Source organism: Phyllobates terribilis, unplaced genomic scaffold (assembly GCF_046119375.1).
Source record: "Phyllobates terribilis strain yellow unplaced genomic scaffold, ASM4611937v1 Scaffold_9__5_contigs__length_417890890, whole genome shotgun sequence".
NCBI lineage: Eukaryota > Metazoa > Chordata > Amphibia > Anura > Dendrobatidae > Phyllobates > Phyllobates terribilis.
The window spans coordinates 150736694-150755785 of NW_027362769.1; the positions used below are offsets into that span (position 1 = coordinate 150736694).

Consider the following 19092-nt stretch of genomic DNA (forward strand, 5'->3'; position numbering starts at 1 on the left):
GTGGAGAGCTGAACCAACTCTGCTGCGTCATCATCAGCTCCAGAGGATCTGCACCGCAGCGGCGGCTCCATATAGCTGCATATCACAGGTGGCGTCACGAACTATATATATATAAAACTATAAAATCCCCTGTAAATAATACCCCCTTTTGATTGACCGCCCTGGGTCACGGACCAGGTCACCGCCACTGTGACATCTCCCCTAGCAACGACCAGCACGGCACCGAGTACCCCACGGCCCAGGGGGGCGCATCAACAACATAGATCTTATAGGGATGTTCCATGAAAAAGATGTATACCATAACATTTTAAGAGCATGTATAACAAACTAATATACTTTCATTATCCAGGGTGCCGAGATCTTCAAATGTTCTCTCCGGTTCTAGGAGCTTCATATCCACATTGGATTTGACACTAGAGAGTATTTTGTGTGCTGTGTGTGAACGGGGTTGGCTGACTGCTCATTTCAATGACTAAGAGGAGGAAGGGGCTGGTTTTGCTAAGAAATCCCCTCCATACACAACAGTAGTCACATGTCAAAACAAATACAGAAGTGGAGCTGTGCCCAGAACTGGAGCAGTTAACAGATGATCGGGGTAACTGGCATAATTACACTATTAGTTAGCTTCATAATTTACTTTTTAAATCTCATTTATGTATATTTTTGCAAAAGAGAAAACAAAGCTCATTCCCCCATCCTGTGTAAGACTTATGGATCCACATGATCATGTGCATAAGTCCTTTGGCTTCTAAGACTTTTTCTTTTTTTTTGTATATTTTATCATGTCTTTACTGGACTAGATGCATATATATATGTGTGTATTAAAGTAATCAGAATCTGCTATATAATTACATTTTTTTATGTTGATTTATGAACTTGAAGACCCTCTATTAAGGCAAGGCATTTCATCACCGTTCTTGGAATTGGTGGGGGTCCTAGTAGTCAGACCACCACTGATTGTCATCTATCATATGGAGAGCTGATAACTTGTAAAAATGGGAATAATCCTTTAATTATCAAGTCATTTACCTGTGCCCAATGCGGGAAAACTGATGGACGTCACGTTGCGCTGATCACAGGTCCTGAGAGCTTTCTGTACTGATTGGGAGATGACTTCTGGTTTAGCATTAATCAGATGAATTAAGTATTTGCATTTGAGATTCCCACCTGATGTTACAGCACAGCCATCGTTGGGAAGTTTTGCTGAAAAAAGAACAGAAATATAAATGTTTTCACGTGGACAATTCAGATCGATAAGGGCCAATTTCTAGTAAGCAGAAGCACTATAGTATTTGTATGATCCAACTGGTTTTCAGTTGATTTTTTCCAGGAGAAGCTGTGGCCAACTATGTAAAATGTAGCATTACATGGGGGGTTACTCAGATCAATGTAATATATGAATGTGACGCGCCCGCTGGGTCGTGTGTGGGGGGGAAATACCCGGAGCCGGGTCTCTGTGTAATGTCAGGGGTTGTAGTCTCCGTGGCGGCGACCCGGTCCCGTGGCTCAGGGTGGTCAAACCAGTGGCGGATCTGTTTACTTGGTTTTTAATGTTGAAATGTCCGACTACGCCACCCGTGGATTGCGGTCACTGAGAACCGCCGCTGCGGGGCAGACCGCTGAGGCTGATGTGTGCGCAGCAGAGGGTAGTATAACTCCCCACGGGAGGAGTATAGCCTCAGGGCAGCGTGTGTAGATGGTGAGGGTTGTGGTACATGGGCGCAGCAGAAATGACTCAGAGTCCGTGCAGTGCAGTTCAGGGTCTTTACTGTTGGTAATGAAGAATTCCCTGCCGGTAGTACTGGTTAACATTAGAGGCCTGGTCAGTCTGTGAGCGAACAAGAGTCCCCCTGGCCAGGTGGAGGTGTAGGCCTTCCCGTCTGACTGCACTCTTCCTGGCTACCTTGCTGTAGTCGTGTAGTAGCCCACGTCCCTGACTGTACCGTGTGGTGCTCACCCGTTTGGCTGGTGACTTGGGGCCTTTGGTACCTTCCGCTCCTCGATGGCGGTGCCGGTCCCTTGCGTGTGACTGAGCCTCCGGGCTTTCTATGGCCAGAGGACCTGAAATCCCCTGCCAGGTGGTTTCTGCTGCTGGATGTGGATATCCTCACAGCCTCGGACTCCGGTGTCCGTTTCTCTGCGTCTTCTGCCAGGATGAGCTCTATCAGCTCCAATCCCTGGCTTTCAGCTCCTGTCTCCTACAGAGCTCCTTGGTGCTCCTCTGCTCTACTCAACTCCCTAACCCCGCCCCAGATCCAGTTTATAAAGGGCAGGTTCCTCCCCTCCCTGGACTGGGGCAGGAGGCATTGCATGCAATAGTGCTCCTGACCAGGAAAACCCATGCTCGCTCTTAGACATGGTATTTCTACCACTGTGGCAACCAGATCCCCTGGGGTGCCACAAATGCACCTGCAACACTCCAACCTTGCTCATAGAAATGGTCATGAGAAATTATATTCCCTAAAAAGTGGTCTTATAATTGTAATTTACTGCAGGAGGAATGTGCAGCTGTCTAATCTTTAAGGTCTTCAGATGCTGGACATACAGCAATTATCAGTCCTCATTTAGAAAAGTGATCACCAACATGGGACAACCCCATTCAATTATGAACTTCTTTCTAACTGTGGCTGCAACTATGGGAACTGCAACTAACTACTGTACATTGAAGGGTGCAGTGTATATGAAAAAGGTGCAAACGGGACTTAGTGTACATAAGTAGAAGCTAGGCGGGAGAAGATGACGGCATGCACCAGCATTTTTGTTGTCTCAATATGAGCAGAGAAGGTTTGAAAAATATTTTTTAGTTGGAAATGGCAGGAGAAGACAATATAAGTGATAGACTTTCTGGAATTCTGGATAGAAGAGAAGTAATATCTGGACCAGAGAGGTAAATTTGAGGGTCAACGTTAGAGAAATAATGATTCCAGGACACACAACCTTGAAGGAAACCAACAGAGAGAAGGTGAGGTGTCAATGGGAGATGGACTGTTGGTGAGGTTTGAGGAGATCAAGTTATTGATGCCAGAAGATGAAAGTGTGACAGACAGTAGTGGTCAATTTTGAAGAAGGAGAAAAACAGCAATGGAGAAGGTAAGTGGTCAATTGTGTCGCATACGAAGAGAAGGTCTAGGTGGAGGATCACAGAGTAATGGAGAAAGCCGAGGACAGGTCTAGATGGAGGAGCAGAGAATAATGAAGAAGTCAGCGGATGGGTCTAGATGGAGGAACACAGAATAATGGAGAAGACAGATGACAGGTCCAGATGGAGGAGAACAGAGTAGTGGAGAAGACAGAGGACAGGTCTAGGTGGAAGAGCCCTCAGTAATGGAGAAGGCGGAAGATGGGTCTAGAAGCCAAAACAAGGGAGTAACGAAGAATGTGGAGAACATGTCCTCCACTTTCTCCTTTAATTCCTACTCAAGCTTCAAGACGTGTCCTTCACCTTCTCCATTAATTCCTCTACCTTCTAGACATGTCCTCCGCATTGTTCGTTACTCCCTGCTCCTCCTTATAGACCTGTTTTCCAGCTTCTCTATTACTCCCTGCTCCTCTTTGGAGACCTGTCCTCTGCCTTCTCCATTACTCCCGGCTCCTTCTTCTACACCTGTCCTCCAGTTTCTGCATTAGTCCCTGCTCTTCATTCTAAACTTGTCCTCCACTTTCTCAGTTGATCCCTCCTCCTTCTAACAGGTCTAAGATGAAGAGCAGAGAGTAATGCAGAAGCTGGAGGACATGAAGAAGGAGGAGCAGAGAGTAACATAGAAGACCGAGGAAAGGTCTAGAAAGAGGAGCAAGTATTAATAGAGAAATTGAAGGGCAAGTCTAGATGTTGGAACACTGAGTAATGGACAAGGCAGAGAACAGGTGTAGAATGAGGAAAACTGAGCAATGTAAAAAATAAAGGCACTGGCAAATGGCAGCTTATTTGTGACTTTAGTTATAGACAGTTTCAGTAGATCATTGGGGTTGAAAGCCAGATAGAAGCCAGGTAGATAGAGAGTTGGATAAGATTTGTGAGGGAAGTTCAGGGTAGACATGTTCAACAAGCAGTTTGGAAGCAAATGTACGAGAAATATGAGACGTGATAGTAGCTGGACAAACAGCACAGGCGGACTGATGGCATCCATACGTGGATGTATGCAGCTACTAATGCCAGAATTATATCATAATATCTCTGAAAGAATAAAAGGTGAGGATTTGGAGCTTTGTGTCAGAGATTGTCAATCTATCAAAATTTGACACACAAATACAGATATTTAATTGCTATAGCATTTTAATATTGTTTATTTTTCATTAATTTTTGGAAGATGGTAACCTTCTGAGTTGTCCTTTCTGATTTAGTTACATGGTAATTGCAGCCAGTCTCTGACTATGGCAGAAACATGAGCAAGGCTGACCCATCATGGTCACGGAACAATGCAATATAGTTGTAACTCGCCCCCTGGGCCGTGGGGCACTCGAGACCGGACTTCATGGCAATGCTGGGAGTAGTAGTGGCAACCCGGTCCCGTGGCTCAGGGTGGTCAGACCAGTGGTAGTCTATGATGTGTTTTAGGTAATGTCCGACTACGCCACCCGTGGATTGCGGTCAGGGAGGACCGCCGCTGCAAGGCAGACCGCTGAGGCTGGTGTTGGGGATGCAGCAGGGAATAGTACAACTCCCCACGGGAGGAGTGTAGCCTCAGGGCAGTGTGATAGGATGCTGGGGGTGATGGTGCAGGCGCAGCAGTAACCACACAGAGTCCAATAATGCAGTCCAGGGTCTTTTACTGATCTTAGCATAGACCCAACAGGAATACAGGGTAGGAATGGACCTGGGTGTCTGAGGGCATTCGGGCGAGCTCCGCTGGTCAGGGTGAGTGGGAAGGCCTACCGTTCTTTCTCTGCCCTTGCTGACTATCTCCCCCTTTAGTGGTATGATAGCCCACGTCCCTGAGCTTGCCGTGTACTACGCCTGTATGGCTAGCGACTCGGGCCTTAGGTACCTGTAGCTTCTCCGTGCTGTAACGGTCCCTCTGTGTGGCAGAACCTCCAGGCTTCTTGGTCAAGGGAACTGAAATCCCTTGCGGGTTGGTTTTCTGCTGCAGGGCTTGCAACCCTGACAACCTCGGATCCCAGTGTCCGGTATGTAGTTTCTCTCTGCCAGGACCGGCTCTCGTCGCCTCTGTCCCTGGCTTTCTGCTCCTCCTTTGCCTCCTGGACTCCTCAGCTGCGGCTGACCTGTCCCTCTCTTCTGGGAACCCTTCTGGATACTTCAGAAGTGGGTCCTGGTCTCTCTAACCCTGCCCTCAATACCAGTTTTTATAGGGGCAGCCTGCTCCCCCTACTGGCCTGGGACAGGAGGTGCGGCATGCAAATGGTCCATGACCAGAGAACCTCCCTCCTGCTCTCAGACACAGCCTTACAAGTTTGTGGCATCCAGGCCTGGGGTGACACATTCCCCCCTAGGAAAGCTTAGTACTCCGGGACTAAACGAGAAACACGATACAGGGTAGAAATTATAACATAAACATAAAAGAGAAGAAAACAGCAAACAACACCACACATTGAGTTCTTTAGGTCACAGTATGGCCTGTGACCGGGTGTCCATTTCACCAACACAACGGGAGCCTTAACCAGGTGGGGGTCTGTCCTTGCCCCGAGTCCTTGACAGACTTTATTCTTTCCTTTGGTTAGGCTCCGAACATATTTACAAGGAAGTCCCGGTTACTCAAAGTTCATAACCTTTTAGTCCATTTGTCACTGAAAAACTGGAAAACAGTATTAATAACCAGAGTACAAACATAACACCTTAAATATATACATTTTACATTTAGATCTTCCAGCGAGCTGGCATTTGACCCCTAGTGCTCCGGGTTGACCTCCGTAGCCCACTGTCTGGTGGTGGTCTAACCTGGCTTTCCCCACTATGATTGAGGGTACAGATACTAGCTGGGTGTACAGGTAGGGCAGGTAGCTGTCTGCGGATCCTTTGGCTTACCGCAGGCATGGGTTGACTCTCCTGGGCTGCTGGCATGGGTTCTTCCGCCTCTGGGGCCGCTTGCTCTTCTTGTTCTTCCTGTCATCCTGTAGGCTCCTGCTGGGTAGGCTGAAGGAAGTGTAGGACAGGTATCACTATTGCGCCATTTATCTGAGTCCAGGTCCGGGGGAACTCTCCGAGAACTGTGCTGATCATCTCTTCCTTGTCCTCTGCGGGTTCAAGGTCATCTTGATCTTCATTTGGACTCTGTAGTTGCTCGGGGCACCGTTTTAGGTGGTCTCTGGAGACGGTGCTAGTGGTTTCTCCTCCATCCTTGGTAATCACACATACCTTCGGGTTGTCATGGTCGGACTGCAGTACTGTGTACAGGTCTCTCTCCCACTGGTCATCCAGCTTGTGTAACCTTCTCTTCCGCTTCAGGACCTGCTCACCAGGTTCCAGGGGACCAGCAGGGGCGTGTTGGTTGAAGAGCCTCTCTTGCTTTTCTCTCGCTTGAGCCAGACTCCTCTCCACACTCTCCTGTACCTTCTTGTACTATAGCCGCCGTTCCGTATCCCAGTCTGCGTCTGGGGAGGTGTCCTCAGGTGTCAGGACTCCCATCTCCAGGTCTATCGGCAGTTTACCTGGTCTTGCTCGCATCAGGTAAGCCGGGGTGCAATTTGTAGCATTCACAGGGATATGGTTGTACAAGTCAATCAGGTCTGGCAGCTTCTCCGGCCACAGGCTGAGTTCTTCTAGTGGTAACGTCTTGAGGAGATCGATGACGATATTGTTCATTTTCTCACACAGCCCGTTGGTTTGCGTGTGGTAAGGCGTTGTCCGAATCCTCTTACAGCCGTAGAGGTTGCAGAACTCCTGGAATACTTCAGGCTCAAACGCTGGACCTTGATCTGTCAAGACCTGTTCCGGATACCCATGTGGATGGCAGAAGTGTTGCTGGAAGGCTCTGGCCGCTGTTTGGGCTGTCAGGTCTTTAACAGGAACCACTACCAGGAACCGGAAGTAATGGTCCACAATTGTCAGGGCATAGACGTAGCCCGACAGGCTTGGAGCCAATTTCACATGGTCCAGAGCTACCAGCTCAAGAGGCTGCCTGGTGACGATGGGCCTCAAGGGTGTTTGCTGGCTGGTACGGTCCTTCCTTCTGAAGTGACATGGGCCGCAGCCCCTGCTCCACTTCTCGATGGTCCTTCTCATGCCGACCCAGTAGAACCGCTCTCTCAGTAGGAACTCCAGTTTCTTCCACCCGAAGTGTCCCGCTCTGTCATGGTAGGCCTCCAGGACCATTGCTGCATCTTGCCTTGGGACCACTATCTGCCAGGTTAGCTCGTGCGTCCGGTGGTTGACAAGCCTTCTGCACAGCTTACCCTCGAAGAGGAATAGCCTGCTTTTCTCCTTCCATATCTGCTTGGCTTCCTCTGGAGCGTCCGGGCCAGGGCTAGCGTCTTCCTGGGTTAACATGTCTTTCACCAGGCGTATTGCAGGGTCGCTATCTTGCGTTTCAGCCCAGCCGTGATGGGGTAAGGGGTTGAACATGATGGTGGTCAAGTCTTTGTCTCTTACCCGGTGAGAATACTGAGTGGCCCCATACCGGTGGAACGCAGGGAGCTCTATTTCTTCCAGCTCTTCCGAGTCGTCTTCTCCTTCAGGTAGGTGGGGCATTCTTGATAGGGCGTCTGCGTTGGTTCTGCCTGCCCGGTATTTGATTGTGAAGTCGTAATTGGATAGCCGGGCCATCCACCGCTGTTCTAGGGCACCTAGTCTTGCATTGTCCAGATGTGTCAGCGGGTTGTTGTCCGTGTACACGGTGAACTTTGCGGAAGCCAGGTAATGCTTAAACCGTTCTGTGACGGCCCACACCACTGCCAAGAATTCTAGCTTGAAGGAGCTGTAGTTCTCCGGGTTTCTTTCAGTGGGCCTCAGCTTCCGGCTGGCATATGCGATCACCCTTTCTCTGCCCTGTTGGTTCTGTGACAGTACGGCTCCCAGCCCCACATTACTGGCATCTGTGTGGGGCTGGGTAGAAATTATAACATAAACATAACAGAGAAGAAAACAGCAAACAACACCACACATTGAGTTCTTTAGGTCACAGTATGGCCTGTGACCGGGTGTCCATTTCACCAACACAACGGGAGCCTTAACCAGGTGGGGGTCTGTCCTTGCCCCGAGTCCTTGACAGACTTTATTCTTTCCTTTGGTTAGGCTCCGAACATATTTACAAGGAAGTCCAGGTTACTCAAAGTTCATAACCTTTTAGTCCATTTGTCACTATGAAAAACTGGAAAACAGTATTAATAACCAGGGTACAAACATAACACCTTAAATATATACATTTTACATTTAGATCTTCCAGCGAGCTGGCATTTGACCCCTAGTGCTCCGGGTTGACCTCCGTAGCCCATTGTCTGGTGGTGGTCTAACCTGGCTTTCCCCACTATCATTGAGGGTACAGATACTAGCTGGGTGTACAGGTAGGGCAGGTAGCTGTCTGCGGGTCCTTTGGCTTACCGCAGGCATGGCAGGCTCGCTGTCAGCAGAGGGTTGACTCTCCTGGGCTGCTGGCGTGGGTTCTTCCGCCTCTGGGGCCGCTTGCTCTTCTTGTTCTTCCTGTCATCCTGTAGGCTCCTGCTGGGTAGGCTGAAGGAAGTGTAGGACAGGTATCACTATTGCGCCATTTATCTGAGTCCAGGTCCGGGGGAACTCTCCAAGAACTGTGCTGATCATCTCTTCCTTGTCCTCTGCGGGTTCAAGGTCATCTTGATCTTCATTTGGACTCTGTAGTTGCTCGGGGCACCGTTTTAGGTGGTCTCTGGAGACGGTGCTAGGGGTTTCTCCTCCATCCTTGGTAATCACACATACCTTCGGGTTGTCATGGTCGGACTGCAGTACTGTGTACGGGTCTCTCTCCCACTGGTCATCCAGCTTGTGTAACCTTCTCTTCCGCTTCAGGACCTGCTCACCAGGTTCCAGGGGACCAGCAGGGGTGTGTTGGTTGAAGAGCCTCTCTTGCTTTTCTCTCGCTTGAGCCAGACTCCTCTCCACACTCTCCTGTACCTTCTTGTACTGTAGCCGCCGTTCCGTATCCCAGTCTGCGTCTGGGGAGGTGTCCTCAGGTGTCAGGACTCCCATCTCCAGGTCTATCGGCAGTTTACCTGGTCTTGCTCGCATCAGGTAAGCCGGGGTGCAATTTGTAGCATTCACAGGGATATGGTTGTACAAGTCAATCAGGTCTGGCAGCTTCTCCGGCCACAGGCTGCGTTCTTCCAGGGGTAACGTCTTGAGGAGATCGATGACGATATTGTTCATTTTCTCACACAGCCCGTTGGTTTGCGCGTGGTAAGGCGTTGTCCGAATCCTCTTACAGCCGTAGAGGTTGCAGAACTCCTGGAATACTTCAGGCTCAAACGCTGGACCTTGATCTGTCAAGACCTGTTCCGGATACCCATGTGGACGGCAGAAGTGTTGCTGGAAGGCTCTGGCCGCTGTTTGGGCTGTCAGGTCTTTAACAGGAACCACTACCAGGAACCGGGAGTAATGGTCCACAATTGTCAGGGCATAGACGTAGCCCGACAGGCTTGGAGCCAATTTCACATGGTCCAGAGCTACCAGCTCAAGAGGCTGCCTGGTGACGATGGGCCTCAAGGGTGTTTGCTGGCTGGTACGGTCCTTCCTTCTGAAGTGACATGGGCCGCAGTCCCTGCTCCACTTCTCGATGGTCCTTCTCATGCCGACCCAGTAGAACTGCTCTCTCAGTAGGAACTCCAGTTTCTTCCACCCGAAGTGTCCCGCTCTGTCATGGTAGGCCTCCAGGACCATTGCTGCATCTCGCCTTGGGACCACTATCTGCCAGGTTAGCTCGTGCGTCCGGTGGTTGACAAGCCTTCTGCACAGCTTACCCTCGAAGAGGAATAGCCTGCTTTTTTCCTTCCATATCTGCTTGGCTTCCTCTGGAGCGTCCGGGCCAGGGCTAGCGTCTTCCTGGGTTAACATGTCTTTCACCAGGCATATTGCAGGGTCGCTATCTTGCGTTTCAGCCCAGCCGTGGTGGGGTAAGGGGTTGAACATGACGGTGGCCAAGTCTTTGTCTCTTACCCGGTGAGAATACTGAGTGGCCCCATACCGGTGGAACGCAGGGAGCTCTATTTCTTCCAGCTCTTCCGAGTCGTCTTCTCCTTCAGGTAGGTGGGGCATTCTTGATAGGGCGTCTGCGTTGGTTCTGCCTGCCCGATATTTGATTGTGAAGTCGTAATTGGATAGCCGGGCCATCCACCGCTGTTCTAGGGCACCTAGTCTTGCATTGTCCAGATGTGTCAGCGGGTTGTTGTCCGTGTACACGGTGAACTTTGCGGAGGCCAGGTAATGCTTAAACCGTTCTTTGACGGCCCACACCACTGCCAAGAATTCTAGCTTGAAGGAGCTGTAGTTCTCCGGGTTTCTTTCAGTGGGCCTCAGCTTCCGGCTGGCATATGCGATCACCCTTTCTCTGCCCAGTTGGTTCTGTGACAGTACGGCTCCCAGCCCCACATTACTGGCATCTGTGTGGAGGATAAAAGGCTGACCATAATCGGGGTAGGCCAGGATCTCATCCCCCGTGAGGGCCATCTTCAACTGGTGGAAGGACTCCTCTTCCGGCTTGTCCCACTTGAAGGGTGGCTTGTGACTTCTGGATTTAGATTGCCCTATCAGGAGGTCCTGCATAGGGGCTGCCATCTTAGTGAACCCGGGGATGAACCATCGGTAGTAGCCTACCAACCCGAGGAATTGCCTCACTTCCTTGATGTTAGAGGGGCTTGGCCAGCTCTTGATGGCTGTAACTTTGTCGGGGTCGGGGGCTACTCCCTCTGCACTCACCACGTGTCCTAGGTATTGGACCTTCGGTTTTAACAGGTGGCACTTTGAAGGCTTCACTTTCAGGCCGTAGCCTGCCAGGGCTTCGAACACCTCGGCCAGGTGCTTTAGATGGTCCTCGTAAGTCTTCGAATAGACGATCACGTCGTCCAGGTAAAGGAGGACCGTCTCGAAGTTTCGGTGCCCTAGACAGCATTCCATCAGCCTCTGGAAGGTCCCTGGTGCGTTGCAGAGCCCGAAGGGCATACAGTTGAACTCGCTCAGTCCCATCGGGGTGGTGAAGGCGGTCTTCTCCTTGTCAGCCTCTGCCACAGGAACCTGCCAGTACCCGCTAGTAGAGATGAGCGTTGTTCTACTCGAACTGTTCGCCAATCTCAAATTCGAGCTGTTTTGGGCGGTGTTCGAGCCGTTCGGCGAACACGAACAATTTGAGAAAAATTCGGCTGTTCGAGGTTATGTTCGATAACTGTTCGTGCACCAAAATCATAACTGGATTTTTTCTCAGTAATGCTGAAAATTAATGTTAATGCGCAGTTTGAGTGTACAGCGGGGTGGGGGGAGGGGCAGGGGATGGATCTCTGCAGGAACAATGAAGATCTCCATTTTTTTTTTCTCTTTCCCGCATTTACAGTGGGGAGGTGCAATCTGTCAGCCTATCAGCAGCGCACACACGGAGCGAAGTGCTTTTTTTCACACAAGCAAGGGCATGTGTCATTGGCAGTGTATGTCACATGTCCTTGCCCTATAAGACCAAGTCATTTTCCCCGTCGCCACCATTTTCTCACTGCTGCAGCTGCGTGTTAGACGGCACCGCTGTTGCTGTGTGCGCTATACCTTGTTAATTTCAAGCCAATTTTCGCACAAATATACAGATAGCTTGGGAGTAGGGAATAGTTGTGATTGCAGTCCTTTTAAGGACTAGGTTACAGCATTTCCTACGACTTTTATCAGGCAGGTCTGTGCTCTTAAATAGATAGATTGTGGGAGTAAAGACTAATTGTAATTGGAGTCCTTTTCAGGACTAGGTTACATCAGTTCCTATCAGTTTTTGCCAGGCAGGTCTGTGCCAGTGCTGTGCAAGTTTTTTTCACAGCATTTGGCTGAATCTAGCAAAGCTAATCCTTTTTGGCCTATTGCAGAGTGTGTTAGTCAGTGGAGTAGCCTATCTGTGTTGCAAGATATACCACCTGTGTATAGAATACCAATTTTTTTACTGCACCTAGTGAAGTAAAATCTTTTGGGCATAGCATCATTCTATTAGTCCATCTATACTGACCTCCATCAGGTTGCAAATTGAATATAATTTTTTTCTGCATCTAGCTCTGAAAAAATATTGGGCTTCTAGCTGTGTGTGGGACTTGTTGTATTAGTCCATCTATACTGACCTCCATCAGGTTGCAAACTGAATATATTTTTTTCTGCATCTACCTCTGAAAAAATATTGGGCTTCTAGCTGTGTGTGGGACTTGTTCTATTAATCCATCTATACAGACCTCCATCAGGTTGCAAACTGAATATATTTTTTTCTGCATCTACCTCTGAAAAAATATTGGGCTTCTAGCTGTGTGTGGGACTTGTTGTATTAGTCCATCTATACTGACCTCCATCAGGTTGCAAACTGAATATATTTTTTTCTGCATCTACCTCTGAAAAAATATTGGGCTTCTAGCTGTGTGTGGGACTTGTTCTATTAATCCATCTATACAGACCTCCATCAGGTTGCAAACTGAATATATTTTTTTCTGCATCTACCTCTGAAAAAATATTGGGCTTCTAGCTGTGTGTGGGACTTGTTGTATTAGTCCATCTATACTGACCTCCATCAGGTTGCAAACTGAATATATTTTTTTCTGCATCTACCTCTGAAAAAATATTGGGCTTCTAGCTGTGTGTGGGACTTGTTCTATTAATCCATCTATACAGACCTCCATCAGGTTGCAAACTGAATATATTTTTTTCTGCATCTACCTCTGAAAAAATATGTGGCCTTCTAGCAGTGTGTGGGACTTTCTCTATTAGTCCATCTATACTGACCTCCATCAGGTTGCAAACTGAATATAATTTTTTTCTGCATCTAGCTCTGAAAAAATATTTGGCCTTCTAGCAGTGTGTGGGACTTTCTCTATTAGTCCATCTATACTGACCTCCATCAGGTTGCAAATTAAAAATAATTTTTATCTGCATCTACAGTACCTCTGAAAAAATATTTGGCCTTCTAGCAGTGTGTGGGACTTTCTCTATTAGTCCATCTATACTGACCTCCATCAGGTTGCAAATTGAATATAATTTTTATCTGCATCTAGCTCTGAAAAAATATTTGGCCTTCTAGCAGTGTGTGGGACTTTCTCTATTAGTCCATCTATACTGACCTCCATCAGGTTGCAAATTAAAAATAATTTTTATCTGCATCTACAGTAGAGATGAGCGTTGTTCTACTCGAACTGTTCGCCAATCTCAAATTCGAGCTGTTTTGGGCGGTGTTCGAGCCGTTCGGCGAACACGAACAATTTGAGAAAAATTCGGCTGTTCGAGGTTATGTTCGATAACTGTTCGTGCACCAAAATCATAACTAGATTTTTTCTCAGTAATGATGAAAATTAATGTTAATACGCAGTTTGAGTGTACAGCGGGGTGGGGGGAGGGGCAGGGGATGGATCTCTGCAGGAACAATGAAGATCTCCATTTTTTTTTCTCTTTCCCGCATTTACAGTGGGGAGGTGCAATCTGTCAGCCTATCAGCAGCGCACACACGGAGCGAAGTGCTTTTTTTCACACAAGCAAGGGCATGTGTCATTGGCACTGTATGTCACATGTCCTTGCCCTATAAGACCAAGTCATTTTCCCCGTCGCCACCATTTTCTCACTGCTGCAGCTGCGTGTTAGACGGCACCGCTGTTGCTGTGTGCGCTATACCTTGTTAATTTCAAGCCAATTTTTGCACAAATATACAGATAGCTTGGGAGTAGGGAATAGTTGTGATTGCAGTCCTTTTAAGGACTAGGTTACAGCATTTCCTACGACTTTTATCAGGCAGGTCTGTGCTCTTAAATAGATAGGTTGTGGGAGTAAAGACTAATTGTAATTGAAGTCCTTTTCAGGACTAGGTTACATCAGTTCCTATCAGTTTTTGCCAGGCAGGTCTGTGCCAGTGCTGTGCAAGTTTTTTTCACAGCATTTGGCTGAATCTAGCAAAGCTAATCCTTTTTGGCCTATTGCAGAGTGTGTTAGTCAGTGGAGTAGCCTATCTGTGTTGCAAGATATACCACCTGTGTATAGAATACCAATTTTTTTACTGCACCTAGTGAAGTAAAATCTTTTGGGCATAGCATCATTCTATTAGTCCATCTATACTGACCTCCATCAGGTTGCAAACTGAATCTAATTTTTTTCTGCATCTAGCTCTGAAAAAATATTTGGCCTTCTAGCAGTGTGTGGGACTTGTTCTATTAGTCCACCTATACTGACCTCCATCAGGTTGCAAACTGAATATATTTTTTTCTGCATCTACCTCTGAAAAAATATTGGGCTTCTAGCTGTGTGTGGGACTTGTTCTATTAATCCATCTATACAGACCTCCATCAGGTTGCAAACTGAATATAATTTTTTTCTGCATCTAGCTCTGAAAAAAATATTTGGCCTTCTAGTAGTGTGTGGGACTTTCTCTGTTAGTCCATCTATACTGACCTCCATCAGGTTGCAAACTGAATATATTTTTTTCTGCATCTACCTCTGAAAAAATATTGGGCTTCTAGCTGTGTGTGGGTCTTGTTCTATTAATCCATCTATACTGACCTCCATCAGGTTGCAAACTGAATATAATTTTTTTCTGCATCTAGCTCTGAAAAAATATTTGGCCTTCTAGTAGTGTGTCGGACTTTCTCTATTAGTCCATCTATACTGACCTCCATCAGGTTGCAAATTAAAAATAATTTTTATCTGCATCTACAGTACCTCTGAAAAAATATTTGGGCTTCTAGCTGTGTGTGGGACTTGTTGTATTAGTCCATCTATACTGACCTCCATCAGGTTGCAAACTGAATATATTTTTTTCTGCATCTACCTCTGAAAAAATATTGGGCTTCTAGCTGTGTGTGGGTCTTGTTCTATTAATCCATCTATACAGACCTCCATCAGGTTGCAAACTGAATATAATTTTTTTCTGCATCTACCTCTGAAAAAATATTGGGCTTCTAGCTGTGTGTGGGACTTGTTATATTAGTCCATCTATACTGACCTCCATCAGGTTGCAAACTGAATATATTTTTTTCTGCATCTACCTCTGAAAAAATATTGGGCTTCTAGCTGTGTGTGGGACTTGTTCTATTAATCCATCTATACAGACCTCCATCAGGTTGCAAACTGAATATATTTTTTTCTGCATCTACCTCTGAAAAAATATTGGGCTTCTAGCTGTGTGTGGGTCTTGTTGTATTAGTCCATCTATACTGACCTCCATCAGGTTGCAAACTGAATATATTTTTTTCTGCATCTACCTCTGAAAAAATATTGGGCTTCTAGCTGTGTGTGGGTCTTGTTCTATTAATCCATCTATACAGACCTCCATCAGGTTGCAAACTGAATATAATTTTTTTCTGCATCTAGCTCTGAAAAAATATTTGGCCTTCTAGTAGTGTGTGGGACTTTCTCTGTTAGTCCATCTATACTGACCTCCATCAGGTTGCAAACTGAATATATTTTTTTCTGCATCTACCTCTGAAAAAATATTGGGCTTCTAGCTGTGTGTGGGTCTTGTTCTATTAATCCATCTATACTGACCTCCATCAGGTTGCAAACTGAATATAATTTTTTTCTGCATCTAGCTCTGAAAAAATATTTGGCCTTCTAGTAGTGTGTCGGACTTTCTCTATTAGTCCATCTATACTGACCTCCATCAGGTTGCAAATTAAAAATAATTTTTATCTGCATCTACAGTACCTCTGAAAAAATATTTGGGCCTCTAGCTGTGTGTGGGACTTGTTGTATTAGTCCATCTATACTGACCTCCATCAGGTTGCAAACTGAATATATTTTTTTCTGCATCTACCTCTGAAAAAATATTGGGCTTCTAGCTGTGTGTGGGACTTGTTGTATTAGTCCATCTATACTGACCTCCATCAGGTTGCAAACTGAATATATTTTTTTCTGCATCTACCTCTGAAAAAATATTGGGCTTCTAGCTGTGTGTGGGTCTTGTTCTATTAATCCATCTATACAGACCTCCATCAGGTTGCAAACTGAATATAATTTTTTTCTGCATCTAGCTCTGAAAAAATATTTGGCCTTCTAGCAGTGTGTGGGACTTGTTCTATTAGTCCACCTATACTGACCTCCATCAGGTTGCAAATTCAAAATAATTTTTTGTATGCATCTAGCTCTGAAAAAATATTTGGCCTTCTAGCAGTGTGTGGGACTTTCTCTGTTAGTCCATCTATACTGACCTCCATCAGGTTGCAAATTAAAAATAATTTTTATCTGCATCTACAGTACCTCTGAAAAAATATTTGGGCTTCTAGCTGTGTGTGGGACTTGTTGTATTAGTCCATCTATACTGACCTCCATCAGGTTGCAAACTGAATATATTTTTTTCTGCATCTACCTCTGAAAAAATATTGGGCTTCTAGCTGTGTGTGGGACTTGTTGTATTAGTCCATCTATACTGACCTCCATCAGGTTGCAAACTGAATATATTTTTTTCTGCATCTACCTCTGAAAAAATATTGGGCTTCTAGCTGTGTGTGGGTCTTGTTCTATTAATCCATCTATACAGACCTCCATCAGGTTGCAAACTGAATATAATTTTTTTCTGCATCTACCTCTGAAAAAATATTGGGCTTCTAGCTGTGTGTGGGACTTGTTGTATTAGTCCATCTATACTGACCTCCATCAGGTTGCAAACTGAATATATTTTTTTCTGCATCTACCTCTGAAAAAATATTGGGCTTCTAGCTGTGTGTGGGACTTGTTCTATTAATCCATCTATACAGACCTCCATCAGGTTGCAAACTGAATATATTTTTTTCTGCATCTACCTCTGAAAAAATATTGGGCTTCTAGCTGTGTGTGGGACTTGTTGTATTAGTCCATCTATACTGACCTCCATCAGGTTGCAAACTGAATATATTTTTTTCTGCATCTACCTCTGAAAAAATATTGGGCTTCTAGCTGTGTGTGGGTCTTGTTCTATTAATCCATCTATACAGACCTCCATCAGGTTGCAAACTGAATATAATTTTTTTCTGCATCTAGCTCTGAAAAAATATTTGGCCTTCTAGTAGTGTGTGGGACTTTCTCTGTTAGTCCATCTATACTGACCTCCATCAGGTTGCAAACTGAATATATTTTTTTCTGCATCTACCTCTGAAAAAATATTGGGCTTCTAGCTGTGTGTGGGACTTGTTGTATTAGTCCATCTATACTGACCTTCATCAGGTTGCAAACTGAATATATTTTTTTCTGCATCTACCTCTGAAAAAATATTGGGCTTCTAGCTGTGTGTGGGTCTTGTTCTATTAATCCATCTATACAGACCTCCATCAGGTTGCAAACTGAATATAATTTTTTTCTGCATCTAGCTCTGAAAAAATATTTGGCCTTCTAGCAGTGTGTGGGACTTGTTCTATTAGTCCACCTATACTGACCTCCATCAGGTTGCAAATTCAAAATAATTTTTTGTATGCATCTAGCTCTGAAAAAATATTTGGCCTTCTAGCAGTGTGTGGGACTTTCTCTGTTAGTCCATCTATACTGACCTCCATCAGGTTGCAAATTAAAAATAATTTTTATCTGCATCTACAGTACCTCTGAAAAAATATTTGGGCTTCTAGCTGTGTGTGGGACTTGTTGTATTAGTCCATCTATACTGACCTCCATCAGGTTGCAAACTGAATATATTTTTTTCTGCATCTACCTCTGAAAAAATATTGGGCTTCTAGCTGTGTGTGGGACTTGTTGTATTAGTCCATCTATACTGACCTCCATCAGGTTGCAAACTGAATATATTTTTTTCTGCATCTACCTCTGAAAAAATATTGGGCTTCTAGCTGTGTGTGAGTCTTGTTCTATTAATCCATCTATACAGACCTCCATCAGGTTGCAAACTGAATATAATTTTTTTCTGCATCTACCTCTGAAAAAATATTGGGCTTCTAGCTGTGTGTGGGACTTGTTGTATTAGTCCATCTATACTGACCTCCATCAGGTTGCAAACTGAATATATTTTTTTCTGCATCTACCTCTGAAAAAATATTGGGCTTCTAGCTGTGTGTGGGACTTGTTCTATTAATCCATCTATACAGACCTCCATCAGGTTGCAAACTGAATATATTTTTTTCTGCATCTACCTCTGAAAAAATATTGGGCTTCTAGCTGTGTGTGGGACTTGTTGTATTAGTCCATCTATACTGACCTCCATCAGGTTGCAAACTGAATATATTTTTTTCTGCATCTACCTCTGAAAAAATATTGGGCTTCTAGCTGTGTGTGGGTCTTGTTCTATTAATCCATCTATACAGACCTCCATCAGGTTGCAAACTGAATATAATTTTTTTCTGCATCTAGCTCTGAAAAAATATTTGGCCTTCTAGTAGTGTGTGGGACTTTCTCTGTTAGTCCATCTATACTGACCTCCATCAGGTTGCAAACTGAATATATTTTTTTCTGCATCTACCTCTGAAAAAATATTGGGCTTCTAGCTGTGTGTGGGTCTTGTTCTATTAATCCATCTATACTGACCTCCATCAGGTTGCAAACTGAATATAATTTTTTTCTGCATCTAGCTCTGAAAAAATATTTGGCCTTCTAGTAGTGTGTCGGACTTTCTCTATTAGTCCATCTATACTGACCTCCATCAGGTTGCAAATTAAAAATAATTTTTATCTGCATCTACAGTACCTCTGAAAAAATATTTGGGCCTCTAGCTGTGTGTGGGACTTGTTGTATTAGTCCATCTATACTGACCTCCATCAGGTTGCAAACTGAATATATTTTTTTCTGCATCTACCTCTGAAAAAATATTGGGCTTCTAGCTGTGTGTGGGACTTGTTGTATTAGTCCATCTATACTGACCTCCATCAGGTTGCAAACTGAATATATTTTTTTCTGCATCTACCTCTGAAAAAATATTGGGCTTCTAGCTGTGTGTGGGTCTTGTTCTATTAATCCATCTATACAGACCTCCATCAGGTTGCAAACTGAATATATTTTTTTCTGCATCTACCTCGGAAAAAATATTGGGCTTCTAGCTGTGTGTGGGACTTGTTGTA

At 45.5% G+C, this 19092-nt stretch overlaps 1 protein-coding gene across 2 annotated transcripts in view; it reads right to left on the bottom strand.

Annotated features, from left to right (window-relative positions):
- Positions 1-19092, bottom strand: part of LOC141160888 (protein mono-ADP-ribosyltransferase PARP15-like) — a 71751-nt gene that overhangs the window by 25490 nt on the left and 27169 nt on the right. For both annotated transcript variants that reach the window (XM_073645693.1, XM_073645692.1), the window contains exon 4: positions 1030-1203. In XM_073645693.1, coding sequence (XP_073501794.1) covers positions 1030-1203 — 174 coding nt within the window. The remainder of the gene's footprint in view (positions 1-1029; positions 1204-19092) is intronic.